The sequence below is a fragment of the Bipolaris victoriae genome, assembly GCF_000527765.1.
Source record: "Bipolaris victoriae FI3 unplaced genomic scaffold scaffold_38, whole genome shotgun sequence".
Taxonomy (NCBI): domain Eukaryota; kingdom Fungi; phylum Ascomycota; class Dothideomycetes; order Pleosporales; family Pleosporaceae; genus Bipolaris; species Bipolaris victoriae.
The window spans coordinates 67,712-85,949 of NW_014575354.1; the positions used below are offsets into that span (position 1 = coordinate 67,712).

Sequence of the window (18,238 nt, forward strand, 5' to 3'; positions counted from 1 at the left end):
TTTAGGTCGGGGCAACCTCCTCCTCGTACGCATGCTTCATCATCATCATCGTCGTCATCCCAAAAACTAGTTCCTCTTGTGGATATCGTCCTCCTCTTTTTCGTAATCCTTTGTGCCAACACACGCCGAAATCAACGCCGTCTGACACCAACAGAGTACCACTAGCCAGAAGAAACCTCCGGCTCACACCGTCTTCCGTAAAAAAATCAAAACGCCAGGATGCTCGCTAATTGGAATCCAAGAAGTCTCCTAGACCTTAACCCGCCTCCCTTCTCTTGACATTAGCAGCCTTTTACCTGCGCATACTCTCCACTCTATTCGCCTATCATGTGCATAGTTGCCAATGGGTATTTGGAACCGAGGCGTCACAACCCAAACAACCAAGGGTCGCCATCATCAGCTGCACTTTGAGTCAAGGCACATGTGCGTGCCACGTCGGCAAACGGTCCGTTTCATTGAGGTAAATGATATGGTTGTTGGAACCATTCTACTGTGGCAGTGGCAATGGCTGTCCGTTTGCTGCTGCAGCGCGGGCTTCGGCTTGGGCTTGTGCAATGACATCAGCCTGGTGAACGGCACTTTGCACAATTTGTTGTTCGTCTGGGCTAAGGTTCTTGGTGAGGTCTTCGTAGAGCGCAGGCTGCTCTTGTTGTAGGCCTACATCATGTCAACATACAACTTGAGTACTTTCGGTGCAAACCACTTACGGAGCAGGGCATACTTGAACATGCCATATGGCTCGACCTTGTCAAGGGGTGTCTCCAGGAGACTCTCCTCTTCAAGCTCATCGTCGTCTTCATCGTCGAGTGAGCTGAATTTCTGTGCCTGTTGCTTGTTAGACTTTATTGTGTGCTTTGGGATGTATAAGCCTTACCTCTTCGTTTAGGAAGTCGAGATAGGCGGCGCTCTCATCCTTGACATCCTCGGCTTCATCGGCTTCATTACTCCAGTCAGCTTCCTGCTCCCACTCTTCGTCTTCCTCTTCTTCGAATTCAGCCGAGTAGTCGAATGCGTCTTCCTTCTTCGCTTCTTCGCGGTCTATGTATATGTTAGTACGAACATGTCATAAGATTGCTGCTTCAAAAACTCACTCTTCAGTGCCGCAGGAAGTGTTTGGAAGAGACGCGTGACGCCCTGTAGCAGACGTGGCCAGCCCTGTTGTACGCTCACAGGAACATCCTGGGCTCTCAGTGTCAAAAGTGCGCAGATAGCCGAGATACACAGCTTCTTGTCGTGGACTCTGGTGAAGTGGTCGATGCTCGAGAACCAGAGACTGAAGAACTTGTTGGTCCATCCATTGCTCTCAAGAACGTGTAATGCCAATGCGGGGTTGTAGTAGATGGAGTTAATGACTACCTCCATCAGATGTATCCGCAGAGACTTGACCTTAGGCTCTTCATTGGTCAGTACATGCATGGTTAGTCCAATGAATTCTGGGATGTAGTCATCGACAGAACCGCGCATGTTGAGCATGATGATCTCAGCTAGCTTGCAGCCGCAGATGCGATCAACACCGCCAACCTTGTCGTCCTTGAAGATTGTCCTGACCATGTCGACGATGGCGTCAAGGTATGCTCGGTTTTGAACCAACATGGGGGTACCATAGTTGACAAAGTTTTCAAGCGCAGGAAGCATATCTATATTTTGTGAGCAATTTGATATTGATAATCAAAGATTTAGATGTACATACCTTCGAGGTAGAGCTCAGCGCCGGCCTTGAACGTTCTATGTATCAGCTCAAACGCCTGCCACATGGTGCCGGAGATGCTCTTGGCAGCGAAGGTGCAGCTGTCGATGATCTCAAAAACTTCGTTGTACAAATCTGCGAGGAAATCAGTATAAATAAAGGGGCAGGCAACCGATTGGATTGCATACCGTAAAGCTTGTTCTCGAGAGTGATAGTGATGACGGGCATCAGGATAGTCTCCAGGTGCAAGAGGACATCGGGAGTGCTCTCCAGGGTCAGGATGAGGGTACCAATGGTTTGCAGAACACCGAGCGCAGTGATACTCTTCTCATCGAGGAAGTCACCATACTCGCTATCCTCACCCTTCTCCTGGTTCCTCGATACCAATTCTCGCACGATACGCAGGTAAGTGTCGCGCAGCTGTTCGCTCAGCGCTACAGCGAAGGGAGTCAACTCTGGTGCAAAGACTTCGACAAAGTCCTCCATCACGTTCGACAGGGCATCGACATCGACCTCGTTTGCGAGCTTCAGGAGTTGCTGCATGACCTGAGGAATGTTTTGCTTCATGTTGTTTCGGATAACATCGTGACGGATGAGTGGCTGAAGTGACAAAGCTGCAGCCACGCGGACTGGGAGTGTGGGGTCGGCCATGGACTCGAGAATGTTGCGGTAAATGATGATGAGGTTGTTTTGATCCTTGAAATCGAGCTGCTCGAACTTCTCCAGGGTGTCGCATGCGCGCGCACGGAGGAAGCCATGGGGACTTCGGAACTCGGGGAAGACATGTCGTACGAAGAAGTACTCGACTTGGTCCGCAATGGGGCTCTTCTTGCCCAGAATAACACCAGATAGCGTACCAATCATACGCAACGCACCCTCCTTTTCCCGCGGGTTCTTCTCATTGTCGGGTGCGGCTTCGTAGCGGTTGACGACTTCGTTGACAAAGTTCAAGACAGTAAAGGTCTGCTTGCGGCGACTCTTGGTAAGAGTGACTAGGAAGTTGGTGGCAGCAACGTCGGGCGCGGTCACATCCTCGTAAAAGTTCAACTTGCGGTGCAGGTACTCCTGTGGCTCCTCCTGGAACAGCTCAATGTCTTCGTCAGACTGGCAAAGTACTGGGAATACGAGATGCGCAATGAGGTTGTCGGTGTGAGGCTTGAGCAGAGTCCACATGGTCTTGGGCTTGATGCACTCGTCGAGAAAGTTGAGTGTGTAGTACAAACTGGCTTTTGACAGCCAAACCTGCTTTCCAACCCACTTCTCAACCTGCTGGAGGTAGATCTTGAGGATCTCGGGCGCAAAGTTAGCAATGAAGTTCTTGGCTACCTCGGTGTAATCGACCTCGTTGTTCTTGCCCAGGGCAGTGGGGTTGCCATATCTAGTTATTGTCAGTATTGCCCGCATGCAAGGTACGACGTTGTGCCACCCACCTGACGTATAATCGGTTCAAGTTTGCATAAGACCACTTCTTTGCCTTCCACCAGTGGTTTACTTCGCGCTCGTCGAGGTCTTCGGGGAGTGATGACTCAGGGGGCTCTTTGCCGACCACGGTCAGGAACAGCGTACACCAACCAACCATGACTTGTTGGTCGCGGAGAGATGCGGGGAGATCGAACTGCATACTAGTCAGCCGCCGTTTCTGCCATGCGCGCGTTGGGACCTTACATAGATGGCGTGCTTGTACACCTTGAGCACAGTCCGTAATATCTCGCCAGCTTCCAGGCTTGTCTCGCCCGCCAGTGAGTTGCCAATGTTGAGCAACTGTGGAAAGGACATGGCAACTATCTTGTCAAAGTCTGCGCGGTTCTCGCCAGACTTGAATCTGTAGATTTTGCATATCGCCAGCAAGCACTGCACACCGGCAAACACCGACTCAATATTTCCAGCGTTCAGCAGTTGTACAGTAATGTCGAGGAAATCCGGCCATTTGGCAGGGAAATCATATGCGAGGATCTTCTGGAGGGTAGGAATGAGTTGGAGGCGCACTTGGGGTGGAGAGGCGACGAGGACGGGGATCAGACGGTTGCGGAAGGCAGTCTTCTCATCCTCTGGTATGGGTATGGCCTGGCTATACTCCTCGGCAGGCGACCAGCCCTTGGATATGCGGTTCTTGAGGTAGACGACGGCTGTGGGCGGGACGTTAGAGGGGAGGGCTCTCATGTGCATACTTGGTGGGCGCATACTTACTCGACAGACGCACGGCGTTGTTTTGCTCCTGCTCAAGAATGTCTAGCAGGCCGCCGGTGAAGCCTGGCTTTTCTTCAGCCTATGTTTCCGTCAGTGCCCTGTTCGAGTATGGATCGTGTGTCGCAGCCACCACGCACATGCTTGAGGTCGAGCTCGGCCTGCTGTCTAACGGCGGCATTCGCGTCGAGCGTCGCCTGGATCCGGTCCCGCAAGCCGGCAACGTCCATGGTGGAGAGTGGCTGGCGGAGATTGCGTCGAGGATTGGCGGCGGCCTACTGTATGTAGCAGACGACGTCCCGGGAGCCGGTGCGGTGAGAAAAGGCCGGTGGGGGTTGGGGTAAGAGGGTAAGTATATGTACGCCTATTGCTGCGGCCACAGACGGTGGCGTCGAGTAAGAATTGGCGGGAGAGACAGAGAACGGACAAAGGCACGCGTGCTTTTTCCCTTTATTTTGCGCCTCGTCGGGCTTGTGCAGCTTGTGCGGGACGTGAGGATGGAGGGGCAGCAGTTAATTTTGTGTGGACCAGAATCAGAATCGCGGCTTTCCCCCTAGCATCCTTAGCGCACGTGGCGGTCAATGCATTCTCTCCGCCCTCCCTGCCCTTGGCCCTTGTTCTATTCCCCCACCACCCACCCTGTCATGCTTTTATATCTGACTGCCAGTCAGCCGTCCTGAATACCAAACATGCTGCATCAAAAACACGCGAATACTGATTGACTCGAGAATTACTCTTTGCCCGCCAAAAGCCGCTTCCCGCATCAGCATGCCTAGAGCCGTACCTGCAGCGTGAACACTACAAGTCGACTGACTACAGCAGACCCTGAAGCACCACTACCATGGATAGTGCTTCTCAGAGTCTAGATCAAGAAGACACTTTACTGTCATGTTGGGGGCGGCTGATTGTCCATCTTCTAGTATGTATCCGCATAGTACTCATTGCACCATCTGGTTCCAATGTTAATACGACCCGATCTCTGAGCAAATGGCACCATACCAAATCGCTTGAGCCTGATCGTGTCACCCTTCTGACCTATCACGACCCTTGATCTTAGCCACCATGGTGTACGTATGCGATTAGCACATCTGCTACGTCGGCACCCAAATCAGGATTTCAACATTATGCGACATCTGCACAGTTTGTAAGAAATGCACGTATATGCGGGCAGTTTTGTTGCGGATACGAAGATGATGTGACATGACTCTGCAAGGGTGGCCCATCCCGAGAGCTGAATGATTCCAAAAACCGAGCGCTACGTCTGTACACTAGGTACTTGCACATGTGTAGAGTACGTTCCATACCTGTCGTCATAAACGTGGTTCTCCCATGCACATCGTTTCACCTAAAGACACACTGACAATGGGGTTTCCCGTTGACAGATCTGCGTATGGCGCAACGGTCGCAGTCCGCAGACATGTGATTGGCACACAAGCCTGCACCTGCTTTTGTGGAAAAAAATGTAGTAGAGGTTGAGCGGCGTCAAGGCTGCAGCTCGGCAGACGGACTAATAAAGAATTGTCTATGATTGGATATGGATGCCTTCAACAAAAAATAGACAGTACGACCTATGAACTTCCCTGGTCTTACAAATTTCCAAATGATAGACATCCATTCACGAAGATAGCAATAGCAAAACTTTGATTATTTCAGTCTATTGTACTCTCCAGGACACAAGGCCCGTCTCGAGCAGGTCTAGGCTCAAGTCCCCTCAGCAAAGTCACGTGCCTACATCACCAGCCACCAACCTAGAAGCAATAGTAATAGTGATAATGAATTTTACTTATAAACTAGTCTGTAATATGTAACGAAAAAAATGAAAACTGGATATCCCACGCGCCTTGTAAATGCTATGCCGAATCCCTATGAGATGCTACTCAAATCAAAAAGCTTGAGTCAGAATAGAAGAAAGAAAAGGAAAACGCCGCTCAATGCCTCTTGTCGCAAAAAAAGGGTAAACAAGTAATAGGCGAAATTCGATACCGACCAGCGGTATCACACTAGTATATATGTATTTTGTTGTTTCATCCACATGGTATCATGTCCCAGTCATATCCTCATATCCTCATTAGCAGCTCATAAGCCCCGCATCTATCCAATGCTCTTGCCCCTCTTGCCCTTGCCGCACTCCCTCTTGCTAAGCGGCTCATCGGGGAATACCCAACCTCTGACGCGCTTAGCCTCTCGCTTCTCGCCAAGCTGGGGCTTGGGGATCCAAGAGTCCTTCTCGAGGAAGTTTTGGCGGGTGAGAGCAGCAGGGCCGCCAACGTCCATGCGCCAGGTTCCCATGCCCTCGAAGGGGTTCTCCTTGGCAAGCATGTGGAGGTACCAGAGGGCGAGCGCGGCAGTAAGCTGCATGTCACCGGTTTCTGGGTGAGAGCCGTTGGTTGACAGGCTGATGGGGGCTGAGGTCTCGAGGTAGCCGAAGATGGGCACGCCGGTTTGGGCATTGACGGTGGTGGGGTCAGGGGTGGACATGTCGGAGGGACCACCGCAGCGGACACAAAGAAGCTCAATTTCGGTCATGATGAAGCCGTAGCGGCAGCCGTGCTCGCGCATGACGCGTTGGAGGTGAGCGAGGCCCTGGAGGTAGAGGACTTGCTTGGGGGGTGACTCGCTGCGCATACCAGTGTTCCATTGGTCGTAGCATTTGACAAGACCAACGACGCGGCCACGGCTGTCGCCAAAGAGCGTCTTCTCGTAGTCGGAGGGGTAGTTGGAGATGAACTCTGGTTGTTGACGTTGGCCGGCTACTGGCTTGATGGCGCGCATGATCATGTGGCTGTTTCCTTGAGCGACCTTGAGAGCTGCATTGACCTTGTTGGCGTAGTAGTTGGTGCAGATATCTTGAAGAGCCGACTCGTTCTCGGGCTGCAGGTTCTGGCGGCAGGGCTGGGGAAGGTAGGTGGCTGGGACGGGGACCTCAAGGAGGGGGAGCACAGAAGGAATGGACTTGATGGTGGTGATGTTGAAGTCTTCCCAGCTGCGAAGGTTGCGGATGTCCCACCAGAAGTGGTTGTTGATGCCTCGGGGTGCGCTAGTGACGCGGCGGACCAGAGATGGAGATGGGTTGGGAGAAGCGAGGTACTCTACCAAAGAGGATGTGGCTTGCATCTGCTGGAAGCCATCGAAGGCGAAGTCTCCAAAAGCTGGGTACTGAACAGCTGGGGCAGTGTCGAACTCTGGGACAGAAAACTCCTGGATGCAAGACGCAGTGAAGTTGGACATGTCCTGGGCGGAGGAGTATGTGGAGGGGAAAGCCGTCGCAACACCCAAGTTGGACTGAGGCGCAGCCGAGGCAGTGACATAGCTAGGCATGTTGCGGTAGGTGGGGAAGCCATAGCGGCTGATGACTTGCTCGTCGACACTTCCGGCGGAGCCAGAGCGATCGTGGCGGGCGCGGTTGGCAGAGGCTGAGCGAGAGTGCGAGCTCATGTATGATGACCGCCGAGGAAGTTCAGGCTGCTGTGGGTAGGTGATGGGGGAGTTGAGAGTGGAGAGGTTGAAGTCGTATGACGAGGCAGTTGACACGGGGGATGTGAGTGTGCTGTGGATGTTGTGGATGTTGTGGTTCAAAGGGCTTGATCCACGGCGGGCCATGGAGGATGAACGTGAGTAGGGGCTGTAGGCATAGCCGGCACTGGAGTTAGACGTCGTCCTGCGATGTCTGACGGGACCAGTGGTGGGCTCAGATACCTGGTCCTGAACGCGAACCTTGGGGAGGAGAACAGGACCATATTGCCTTACTGGTGACCGTGGGGGAGTGGGGACAGCCAGCTGGGGTTCTGGTGATGAGGCTTGCGAGTAGTATGTGATATCTGAGCCGACACTGCCGGGGATGTAGTTGAATGAAGCATTCGGGGGGGTTGTTTGACGGCTGTACATGTTGGGTGGATGAGAGCTACCAGACTGGTTCATGTCAGCGGCAGCCCACGTGGTCTGTGAGAAGGGGTCCAGGGAAGAAGAAAAAAAATAACATACGCTGTGGAGACTGAGAGAAGAGGCAGGTAGGAGATTATGGAATAGGGATTAATAGTAGAGACCAGCTCCGAGTGTCTAAGACCAAACAATGCAAAGGTAGAGAGAAAGGAAAAGCAAGGGCGAGACACGGTTGACTCGGGGTGAGGCAGTGCTCTTGATGGAAATGCAGCGCAAGATGAATGAATGGGCATGATGGATTGCGGCACAGCCAGACTTCTTATCCTTGGTGTTCCCCGCGTAGAGACACGAGAACCAACGCTCTCACCGCGCTAACAAGCCTGAAACACGATGCATCGAAGGGGGTCCGATACCTTGGGCCGGTATACAACAAGAGAGCGAGGCGGTCTGGCGGCAGTAGCACGAGCGGAGCCGTCTACGACATGCGAGCCTCACAGGGCGTCTGAAACATAGCGTAGCCGTTGCATGGGCTGGGCGAGTACGTGGCTAGTTAGCGAACGGCTTTCTGGAATGCTATTCTTGAGGCCTGGCAGGCTTGAAGTGGTCTGGTGGGCAGGCTTGACGGTGTGTGAATGGCCAGCGGTACCAAGCAGCAGACCGAAGCGGTAAGGCAGGCCAGCGAGGCGCCTGCACATGGGGGCGGTTGGACAACTTGAAACCGGGATTCTCGGCCCCGTTCTCTGCGTAGCGATGCAGCGGTAGTACGGTGAGGGAGCACATTTTTTTCCCTCGTTCTCTTGTTTTCTCCCATGGCGGCAGTTTGTGGGTGGGCGGCGCGAAGGGACGAATGGAGGGTTGTAGTGCAGGTGTGGTTGGCGCCCTGCCGCAAGGCCCGTGCTGGGTCCCGCGAAGGGTGGGGCAGGCAGCCGGGGGGGCAGCCGGGGGGGATGAAGAGTCATCGATGGGGTATCGGGGCTGATTGGCTGTCAGCTCTCCAGCGTTTCGTTTCGGCAGCGCGGCATGCGTCTTCCCGCAGGCCGGCCACATGCACGACTGAGTGACTCACAATGGGCGGAGAGAAGTGTATTCACGACTATAACACGTCGTTCAAGCCCCTCTACACGTCAACGCGTAGACTTGGAAGACCGCGTTGTTGACAAAGCACCACGTTCGGGGTCCCGGCCCAAGCCCACCTTTGCTGCGCTGTCGCCACCACGCCCGCCTGAGCACACCAAAAGTACAGCGACGAGCATCCACAGCGCCAGCAGTCTGTTCGCCCAGCGTACAGGTACTACGACCGGACCAAACCATCATCCCCGGTAGGCTCCATGACCACGGCATCCGCCAATCCCAAGCGCCCGTACGCTCAGCCGTCGGTACTCACCCAGAACTGGGCCAGCAGCCTTGCTGTGTGGTGCGTTCCCTTGAGCCTCACCGTCCGGCATCCCGAACATGGTTCATTAAGCGCCCGCACTCTGCCCAATCGGGAAGTATTAGGTTTGACCAAAGCCCCCCAAATATAGCCCGAGCGAGTCAGATCGCCACTGTCAAAAAGGCCGTTAATTTCCTGAAAGCGGAGCCTCTACCTGTCAAACGTCTCTGGGGTCAGGACTGCTTCATGGAGCGCTGGCTCCGGATTGGCACGACACTGCACAGCCTTCATTTCGCCTGCCCATGAACCCCGTGAACCAAGCTTTGCAAGAGCCTCATGCCATGTCATTCATGCCCTTTTGCCCTCTGTACGCGCCCGCTATGCTGACCAGCGTTGGCATCAATTGTCATCATTCCATGCAGCCCATGCAAACCCATCAACCCATGCCACCCACGTTACCGCTGGTCCAAGTGCGACCCCACCCGGTCAGCCCACCACCTCTTCCACTCCACCACCTGGCGCTTCGTTCGGGCCTCTTCAGCCGCAAAAACCATGGCATGGCTGCGGAAAGCCTCATTCAAGTCGCACCCGAGGTATCGACGCTGAGCGTCTGCCGCGGCCATGGCGCCTGAATCCACAGCGTCAACTGCCAGCAAAAACTGCCGCGCAAGTCCTTCGTCTCCGCCCCCGTGACCACCACCTGCCACATATGGGTTGTGCACCTTTGTCTGTCCACTGCCAAACTTGTACACCTTGATTTCTCTGCTGTCATACTCAATCTCGCCCTCGGTGCCGTATATGCGGCCACGTCGCTCGCACTGCTTCTCCGTGAACGCTACCATGTGGAATTGCGCCGTCTTTGCACCGCGGCCACGCAGTATGGGCAGACCCTCTTCATCCTTTGCTATCGGGTCATCGTCCCATGTGATCGTCACGCACTGGTCGTCGCATACGTCATTGCTCGACTCCCACACACACCGACCAAACCACGACCGTTCGTCCACTTTGCTGGCCGGAGTATCAGCGGTGTAGTCCTCGGCCAGGCTCTTGAGCAGTGCCTTGCCAGCAACCTCTTTCCCAGCCGTCTTGAACATGTCTTCGATTTCCGGGTTGACAACCTTGACCGGCCAATCTGCATTGCCATTGTTCAAATGCCCCTCGAGGTAAATTTTCTTTGCACTCCAGTCGCAGTTTGGCTCGTGCGCACAGGATAGACAGTTGGTCGCTGATCCAGCAGCCTTTGGCTTCCGGTCTTTGCGGAAGAACTTGAGTGATCCAGTCGAAGTGACGTACGAAGGAAGATGAGGCACCGCGTCTTTTGCCTTGGCACCGGGGGAACACAGCATCCACATCAAAAAGTCAATATCGTGACATGACTTTGTAAGCAAGGAAGGCGCAGTCTTGGACTCTTTCCTCCAGTTGCCCCTACCTCGTGTTAGCCATACGCCAGTGAAAAAAGTCCATAGACACCATACCTCACATAACTGTGACTAAAGTGCCACCACCCAATCGGCTCAACATGCTCCACACTCACCACATCCCCAATAACCTCCTCATCCAGCACCAAATGCCTCAGCAACATATTATGCTGCGAATACCTCAACACATGGCAAATCCCAAAAATCGTTTCTCTCCCCTCTCTCGCACCTTTGGAAAGTGCCTGATACATCTTAACGCAACTCTCCAAACTCGTACTCATGGGCTTCTCACAGCAAATATGCAACCCCATATCCGCAATCCCGCACACAACCTCTTCATGCAATTCATCTAAGACGCAAACAAACACCGCATCAACCCCCTTACTCACATTCGCTTCACCATTCCTCTCTCGCTCCCGTCGCTGCATCTCATACTCTTTCCACTCCCTCCAATCTCTAAAACTCTGAGAAGGAGTGGCTTCGCCATCAGGTCCCCACATGTACCTTCGCCCAAACTCGGCACGCTTGAAGTCGTTGGGCTCGCATACTGCGGCGATGATGGCGTTGGAGCACAGTAATGTGGCGTCAGCGTAGGCGGCGCCGCGGCTTCCGGCCCCGATGATGAGGAGTCGCGGGGGTTTGGTGAGGGATAGTTTGTTGCTGGCGTGCGTGAAGGGTGAGTCGCCTGCTTCGAGGCTCGGCATTTTGGTGGGGTGGGGGATGGGGGGTAGTAGGGTTGAGTTTGAACCTTGGAATGGCAGGTTTAGCCTTGTGGTGTGGAGAGAGAGACGCCTTTGTTTAATGGAGGGTTATGAAGTGTCGTCTATAACACCATTTCCCCCTTTTTTTTTCAAACACGAGCAGTTAACACGATCCACAGGTTACGCTCCACAGCCGTCCTTGTTCTCTCTTTAAATACCCCAATCCTACTACCTAGAATCACTAGGTTGAGAAATACAATAATCGCTAATGCAGTAAGATTTATCCCAAGGCAGCAAGACTTGCACAACGGAAAACAAGAGAACGAGGGGTAAATTGCAAAGGGTGGCGTTGCGGACAACGCATACAACCACTTGTTCCTTTGTATGCAAGTCGTGCAGCGTAACAACAACAAAGTGAGGGGAAAAGGTGAGGTATGTAGGTTGCATTGCAGGACGTTAGTCTAGTTACTAATTCGTTGCAAGAGAGGGAATCTAGGCCACGTGGGGGTGTTGACCAATGAGATCAAGGGTGATTAGGCACACGCTCCAAAGACAGCACTTGGCTACGGGCTGCTTGCGTGCAGTACACGATTGCACAATATTTACAGGTTTTTTAATTGGGGAGTCATGTGTCCGTCTAATTAAGAGAAGAATGCTAATCCAACTGGTGGTGCTCACCGATGTATAATATCCCTTACCGTCGTACAACACTCGCAGAGATAAGCCCCATGCCGAAATTCTAACTATTATTCAGCTCGTAAAATAACAAATACACATCTTTCTGCATGTTCAGAACCTCCGACGTCTTACTCTCCTTGATCTTGTCATCGCTAATCCGCCACCACCGGTTGTTAGCCTTCTTCGGCTTGCGACGCCGGAGATTGTTATCTGCGATTGAAGAGGCCTTCTCTGACGCCCGTTCCCTCAGTGATCGTATACTTCTTGTCCGAGACAAAGATTCATCCCCGCTTCCACTACCATTCCTGACGTCAGTGGGGGATGCTAGATGCGACGGGTCTGACTCTGATAGTCGAGGTGCAGATGTTGGGGCTGGCCCTCGTGAGGGTGGTATGTTTTCTTGCGACGACAGCGATCGTGACGATGGTGAGTCGAGTGTCGATGTAGTGGAGACTCCTGATCCGCGTTCGATATGGTTGGGCAGGTTGAGTGTGGAGATGCGTGGGCTTTGCATGGCAGACGGCACTGCGGATGGCGCTGCTGATGGATGCGGACTGGCCTGACGACTGAATGCACCTTCTGTGCCAAAAGACACGGGCGTGGAGAAGGGCATTGGCTGCACTTGACGGCGGAACGACTCGTAGTGGCCACTGTTGTGGCTTCCCTTGTGAGTGACAACTGCAAGAAGGCGGTAGTTCTTGCGATGAAGCAGTCCTCCTAATGGAAGAGCTTCCGGGAAGGCGACCTTGGCAAGATTCTTCGTTGAGGTGGCACCAATCGCAAAGGTAGAACGTGATAGGTGTATCGCAAGAACCTTGGGAAACTGTGAAATGTACATGTGGCGGGAAATCCGACGTTTGGGTGCTTGACTTGAAGCAGGTAACTCAACACCCTCCGGTGTCTGCTCAGGATCTTCATCTAGTGCTTTTCGAATCTTAGCAATGTCTGATTCCAGTCGTTCTTTGATGTCTGGGTCAGTTGCTGTTGAAAACTCATGATCTTTGCTCCTGAGCGCATGTTCTAGTCGACAGCGCTCACACTTGAAATCATCTATGTACTCAAGCTTGAGCATGCCGTCAAGGCACGCGTTGAGAGAGGTCGAGGAGGCTTGTGGTACATTCAGAGTCAAAGTGACGAATGTTGATACTGTAGGCTTCGGCTTGAAATGGCAAACCTGACACTCAATTTGCGACTCGATCTTGCCCTCAAAAGGGAACCCTTCTTCATCTGTAGAGACTTCGTCTCCTTCGGCCTCGTTTTCGCCCTGGCCGTCAACGGGTGCTTGAGCAATCGTCCCGTTGGGCAGCGCTTCGACGATGATTCCTTCAGGAATACTGTCGCCATTCACAACGGTGACGGCATCTAGGGTAGCCTGTCGCCTTGCATTTCCTCCAGCATGGTATTCATCGCACAGACGCTCCGTTACTATTTGGAGGAATTCTTGCGCGTCTTGTTGTTGCCGGCTGATGCGTGTGCCGAATGCACGTTCTAGCGTTCTGATGAAGGGCTGCGGAGAGATGGTCTTTTTGTATATTGGCCGTTCGTTAAGTCGGTCTAGGACATCTTTCAATCCATGGGTCAGGATGCCCCTTTGCAGACCCTCCAACCTGGCAGGCTTTACGGGCCCATTGGCTATGCCTTGTCTCTCGGGGTCCACATCGTAGACTTCTGGTCCGTCGAGCAGCCGCCTGTGGGTTTCTCGTATGAGATAGATGCGTAAATCCGGTAAGCCGGCGAGGGCCTGTAGGACCGAGTTGATGAAGCAGTCGTTTGCTGCATTGGTAAGCCCAACTACGCCCTTCTTCTTACTGCTAGCTGCATTTGAATCATCGTCGAGGAAATACGTTGGTCCAAAAACATAGACCAGAGTGATGGCGGCAAGAGAGGCGCCGGCGGCGTACGTCGCGATTGTGAGAGGCTTCTCAGGCATCTTGCGGAGCCTGGCACTCCCGCTACCGCGGGATTGGACGGAGGCAAGGTTAGGGTCTTGCACACGGGTGCTGCAAATACGGTGCGTGGTCGTGCTAGGTTTGCGTAGTACTGTGTGGAGTAAGTCTGGCTGCGGCCGACGCCATTGTCTGGCTGCTGCCCAGTTTTGGGTATCGCGCTGGCCGTCTCCTGGTGTTTGGTCGTGAGGCGGGTGCAAAAGTATGCCTAGCCCATCGACGTACGGCAAGTCGCACCGGCCCATTTGCACCTCCGCTTCCGCCGCGAAGATCGCCAGAATTGTCCGGACGTCTTGCATATTTCTCGGACCCGGACAAACTCCCAGACAACACGCACAATGGCTTCAATGAGGGGCTTGGCCCTTCTTCCCCAGTGCACCGCATGTGTACGCAGGGCCACACTGCAAAATTCTGAAGCGTGGGGGACGCAGCAGATACGCAGCATCTCGAAGAAGGCGAAAGAGGCCGAGCGCAACATTGTCGTGAAGCTGCTCAAGGATGTGCCAAGGTTTGGCCGCGCAGGTACGATATATGGAATGGAGTGCGCTTTGCAAGAGCTCGACATGTCTTTGCTGCAAAGCCATTGTTGCAGTGTCAAGCATGCGCCTAGAAACCACAAACTGCAGCACTGGCTAACACTGCAAAGGCTCCTATGTCCCCCTCAACCCCTCGCTGATGCGCAATCGCTGGTTTCCCGCACGCATTGCCGACTATGTTCCCGCTACGCAGTTGAAGCAGCTCAAGGCTCAGGACGTGGATTTGGCACGCGACGTCACATTTGGCGTAAGGCTGAATCTGGAGGAGGCCGATGAGGAAGAGAGCGAGTCGATGCAGCAGCCCAAGTACTTTGTGCGGCCAATTGAGATTGATGTGCTCAGTGTAAGCTACATGATGCCTTTGGTTGCAAACCGGCCTGCTAACAAAAAGAATAGCCTGAGCGGTCCATGGAGCTCCTCGACATGTTCGTCCCACCAACGATTGACTTTTACCGCCAGCCTATCGAACAAGACAGTCCAAAACGAGAACGGGTAGGGGCATCGGGCGCAGCGGACATTCTGACAGCAGCTGCTATGAGCAAGGCGAAGGCATCGGCAAACGCTATATACGGATCTGTATCCACTGCGGATCTGGCAACGACTATCAAGAGCGCGCTGGCGCACAACGATGAAGCATCTCGAGTTGTTCTGAACGAGAGTGATGTCAAGTTTGTATCAGGACATGAGGAGGGCGATGCATCGCGGGTGAAGCAATTGGGCACATTCAAGGCCGAGATACGGTTGCCGGGCGCAGAGAGGACACTGGTACGGAACATACGGATCAGGGCGAAAGATTCGGAAGCATGAGCGGCCAGTCGCGGGCTTGCAAGCCGTTGCGAGGCTGTTGGCATGAAGCCGAAGAAGGGCCCAGAACCTCGGGAAACGAGGGCTTGTCCGGGTGCAGAAAGGACATGGCTACTATAGTGAACACGTGACTAAGATTTCCGCATATCGGAACAGAAGCAGACAAGAGCTCAATGCTAATCACGATATGTCGCATGTACTCCGGTGAATCGAGGGTGATATCATTGGTGGGACCCTGACGGACTGGCGACTGTGTGGTTTGGCGCGGGGCCGGTGAACGGGACGACTGGCGTGTTGCGGCGAGAGTCGGGCAGCCTGTCACCTGTGGATGCGATGATGTTGCGTTGAGCTACCTATGGCCATGGCATGAGATGCAGAAAAGAGACAGCCCACTTTTATTAGTTCCGCGCTGCCGAGCAGACGCGGCCCCGCCATGACTTCAGAGCGCGGCCGTGAAGGACATGGTTGGAGACGTGCCACCACCACCACCACCACCACTACCACCACTTGCGGTCCGTTGCGAGGGGCAGTGGGCAGTCCATCAAAAAGAACAAAAGCAAAGGTAGGCTCAAGGGCAACTAAGTGGTAGCATCAAGGCGACAATTGCATAGCGTTATCTATCAAGCACATTTGTGTGGCGTTGCAACTATGTATGTTTCTGCGCAGACCCTGGCTGGGCTGGGTGGTGGGTGAAGGCTTGGGCGACACCAGCTGCGTCACTACTGCGGTCCTTAGCGGGGGTGTTTTTTGTGGTCCGCCAGCCAACCCCACTACCGCGTTTGAACTTTACTTGAGCAATACAAAGCTCGACACGCCTGCACAAACTTTCTCTTCATCACACCTTCTCTTCCCCATCTCCAACCTTACAATTGACCCTCCACCCCATCATATACCCATACCCACAACAGCACATCTCCAAGACAACAGCAACCATGGTTCAAGCCAGTGAAGTCCTGTCCCGCAAGTATGTTGCTCTCGACCCCGCTTGACCCCTCAGATCACGTTAGAACGCGCAAACTGACATCGAACAGGACCGGTGTCATCGTCGGCGACGACGTATGCGACCCTTGATACTCAACTGTCAATCTGCGCAATAAACTGACACTATCCAGATCCTCGCGCTTTTCAAGCACGCTCAGTCAGAGGGCTATGGTATGCATCACGACAAGCTGAATCCCCGGCGACCATCACTAACTCGGACTTTTGCACAGCCATCCCCGCCATCAACGTCACTTCCTCCTCCACAGTTGTCGCTGCCCTCGAGGCTGCCCGCGACGCAAAGTCTCCCATCATCCTGCAACTGAGCAATGGAGGTAAGAATGCCCAAACAGACCATTTATGAGATATGTACTCAACACCATAATTGAACAGGTGCCGCATACTTTGCAGGCAAGGGCGTAGCCAACGGCAAGCAGGAGGCCAGCATTGCTGGTAGCATTGCTGCTGCCCACTACATCAGGTCCATTGCCCCTGCATACGGTATCCCCGTTGTCCTCCACACAGATCACTGCGCCAAGAAGCTCCTGCCCTGGTTGGACGGCATGATGGATGCCGACGAGGCCTACTTCAAGGCTCACGGAGAGGCTCTCTTCAGCTCGCACATGATTGGTGAGATAAAAGAAACTGCGTCCCGGCATATTCACTCTGCTAACCATTTCGTCAGATCTCTCTGAGGAGCCCAAGGAGTGGAACATTGGTAAGCACATCACCGAAGCACAGGAACGAGAAGAGAAAACATTAATTGGACATATGCTGACATTCACCTTCAGCCACCACCAAGAAGTACCTCGAACGCGCTGCACCAATGAAGCAGATGATTGAGATGGAAATCGGTATCACCGGAGGAGAGGAGGACGGTGTCAACAACGAGGATGTCGACAACAACTCCCTCTACACTCAACCCGAGGACATCTACGACATCTACAAGGAGCTGTCCGCCGTCTCTCCCCTCTTCTCTATCGCCGCCGGCTTTGGCAACGTCCACGGTGTCTACAAGCCCGGAAACGTCAAGCGTGAGTATCAGTGAACCGGCATATTTTCCAAGACATGCTGACATTGTGGTTCCTAGTCCGCCCCGAGCTCCTCCAAAAGCACCAGGCTTACGTCAAGGAGAAGACCAACTCCAAGGAGGACAAGCCCGTTTTCCTCGTCTTCCACGGCGGTAGCGGTAGCTCTGTCGATGACTTCCGCCAAGCCATCTCATACGGTGTTGTCAAGGTCAACCTCGACACTGACATGCAATGGGCCTACCTCTCCGGTATCCGGGACTACATTCAGTCCAAGAGCGGTTACCTCCAGACCCAAGTGGTATGCTGAATCTGGAATAATTTTTATACTTACAGTACCTAACTTTCTGATAGGGTAACCCCGACGGTGACGACAAGCCCAACAAGAAGTACTACGACCCCCGTGTCTGGGTCCGTGAGGGTGAGAAGAGCATGTCTCAGCGCATCAAGGTCGCTCTTGACGACTTCTACACTGCTGGCAAGGCTTAAATCGCTTTATCCGAGCCGTAATTGGTATCAAGCTCGGCCTCTCAGTGAGGTAGGCGTTTGCGGGTGAGCATACGCTAAAACTGCAAGCATTATTACAAGGAGTCAACGGTCCTGGTGATGAGGTTGGCGAACGGTGCAGATGTATGTAATAGACTACGAAGCAATGTCCAGATATGAAAGAATGTAAAACATATTGATCAACTCTGTTGTCATTGATTAGTGGCATGACCGTGATTGACAGTTCAAAAACTCTGTTCGTGGAGGCTGGTGTATAAGTTTGTTAAATATATACAATGCTAAGTCTACAGAAAGTTTGCAAAGCAATAATTTCCCTCACATGTAGGCTGCTCCGAATGCCCACTAATCCGGCACCTCTAGTTTGCTGCTTTGAACGATGTAGTGTAGATTTCGGTGTTCGTCACGTGACCATGCGCTTGCTAAAGATAGATTTCTAACATCTGTATGAACATCATTAGGGGCAGTATACAATAGGTTCATGGAACTAATTAAATCACGTTTCTTCGTGCATGAAAGACTC

General features: G+C 53.2%; 7 protein-coding genes across 7 annotated transcripts; 3 read left to right on the plus strand and 4 right to left on the minus strand.

The window, feature by feature from the left end:
- Positions 1-487: 487 nt before the first annotated feature.
- COCVIDRAFT_98143 (hypothetical protein) lies at positions 488-4,101 on the minus strand (the record flags this gene model as incomplete). Its single annotated transcript, XM_014701588.1, has 10 exons — positions 488-657; positions 708-825; positions 875-1,038; positions 1,092-1,637; positions 1,691-1,822; positions 1,876-3,065; positions 3,118-3,302; positions 3,353-3,813; positions 3,875-3,953; positions 4,012-4,101. 10 exons carry the CDS (start codon positions 4,099-4,101, stop codon positions 488-490), a joined length of 3,135 nt encoding a protein of 1,044 aa, XP_014557074.1.
- A 611-nt stretch (positions 4,102-4,712) lies between these two features.
- On the plus strand, positions 4,713-4,922 carry COCVIDRAFT_98075 (hypothetical protein; the record flags this gene model as incomplete). Its single annotated transcript, XM_014701589.1, has 1 exon — positions 4,713-4,922. The coding sequence occupies one exon, from the start codon at positions 4,713-4,715 to the stop codon at positions 4,920-4,922; it is 210 nt and encodes a 69-aa protein (XP_014557075.1).
- Positions 4,923-5,962: 1,040 nt separating this feature from the next.
- COCVIDRAFT_26243 (hypothetical protein) lies at positions 5,963-7,756 on the minus strand (the record flags this gene model as incomplete). The annotated part of the gene is made up of 1 exon (XM_014701556.1): positions 5,963-7,756. One exon carries the CDS (start codon positions 7,754-7,756, stop codon positions 5,963-5,965), a length of 1,794 nt encoding a protein of 597 aa, XP_014557042.1.
- A 1,821-nt stretch (positions 7,757-9,577) lies between these two features.
- COCVIDRAFT_15612 (hypothetical protein) lies at positions 9,578-11,244 on the minus strand (the record flags this gene model as incomplete). Its single annotated transcript, XM_014701537.1, has 2 exons — positions 9,578-10,547; positions 10,598-11,244. 2 exons carry the CDS (start codon positions 11,242-11,244, stop codon positions 9,578-9,580), a joined length of 1,617 nt encoding a protein of 538 aa, XP_014557023.1.
- Positions 11,245-11,980: 736 nt separating this feature from the next.
- COCVIDRAFT_15613 (hypothetical protein) lies at positions 11,981-13,849 on the minus strand (the record flags this gene model as incomplete). The annotated part of the gene is made up of 1 exon (XM_014701538.1): positions 11,981-13,849. The coding sequence occupies one exon, from the start codon at positions 13,847-13,849 to the stop codon at positions 11,981-11,983; it is 1,869 nt and encodes a 622-aa protein (XP_014557024.1).
- A 354-nt stretch (positions 13,850-14,203) lies between these two features.
- COCVIDRAFT_37388 (hypothetical protein) lies at positions 14,204-15,208 on the plus strand (the record flags this gene model as incomplete). Its single annotated transcript, XM_014701590.1, has 3 exons — positions 14,204-14,387; positions 14,512-14,744; positions 14,798-15,208. 3 exons carry the CDS (start codon positions 14,204-14,206, stop codon positions 15,206-15,208), a joined length of 828 nt encoding a protein of 275 aa, XP_014557076.1.
- A 929-nt stretch (positions 15,209-16,137) lies between these two features.
- COCVIDRAFT_98169 (hypothetical protein) lies at positions 16,138-17,700 on the plus strand (the record flags this gene model as incomplete). Its single annotated transcript, XM_014701591.1, has 9 exons — positions 16,138-16,169; positions 16,237-16,261; positions 16,318-16,357; positions 16,417-16,518; positions 16,577-16,813; positions 16,869-16,901; positions 16,975-17,217; positions 17,274-17,512; positions 17,566-17,700. The coding sequence occupies 9 exons, from the start codon at positions 16,138-16,140 to the stop codon at positions 17,698-17,700; spliced, it is 1,086 nt and encodes a 361-aa protein (XP_014557077.1).
- Between the last annotated feature and the right edge of the window lie 538 nt (positions 17,701-18,238).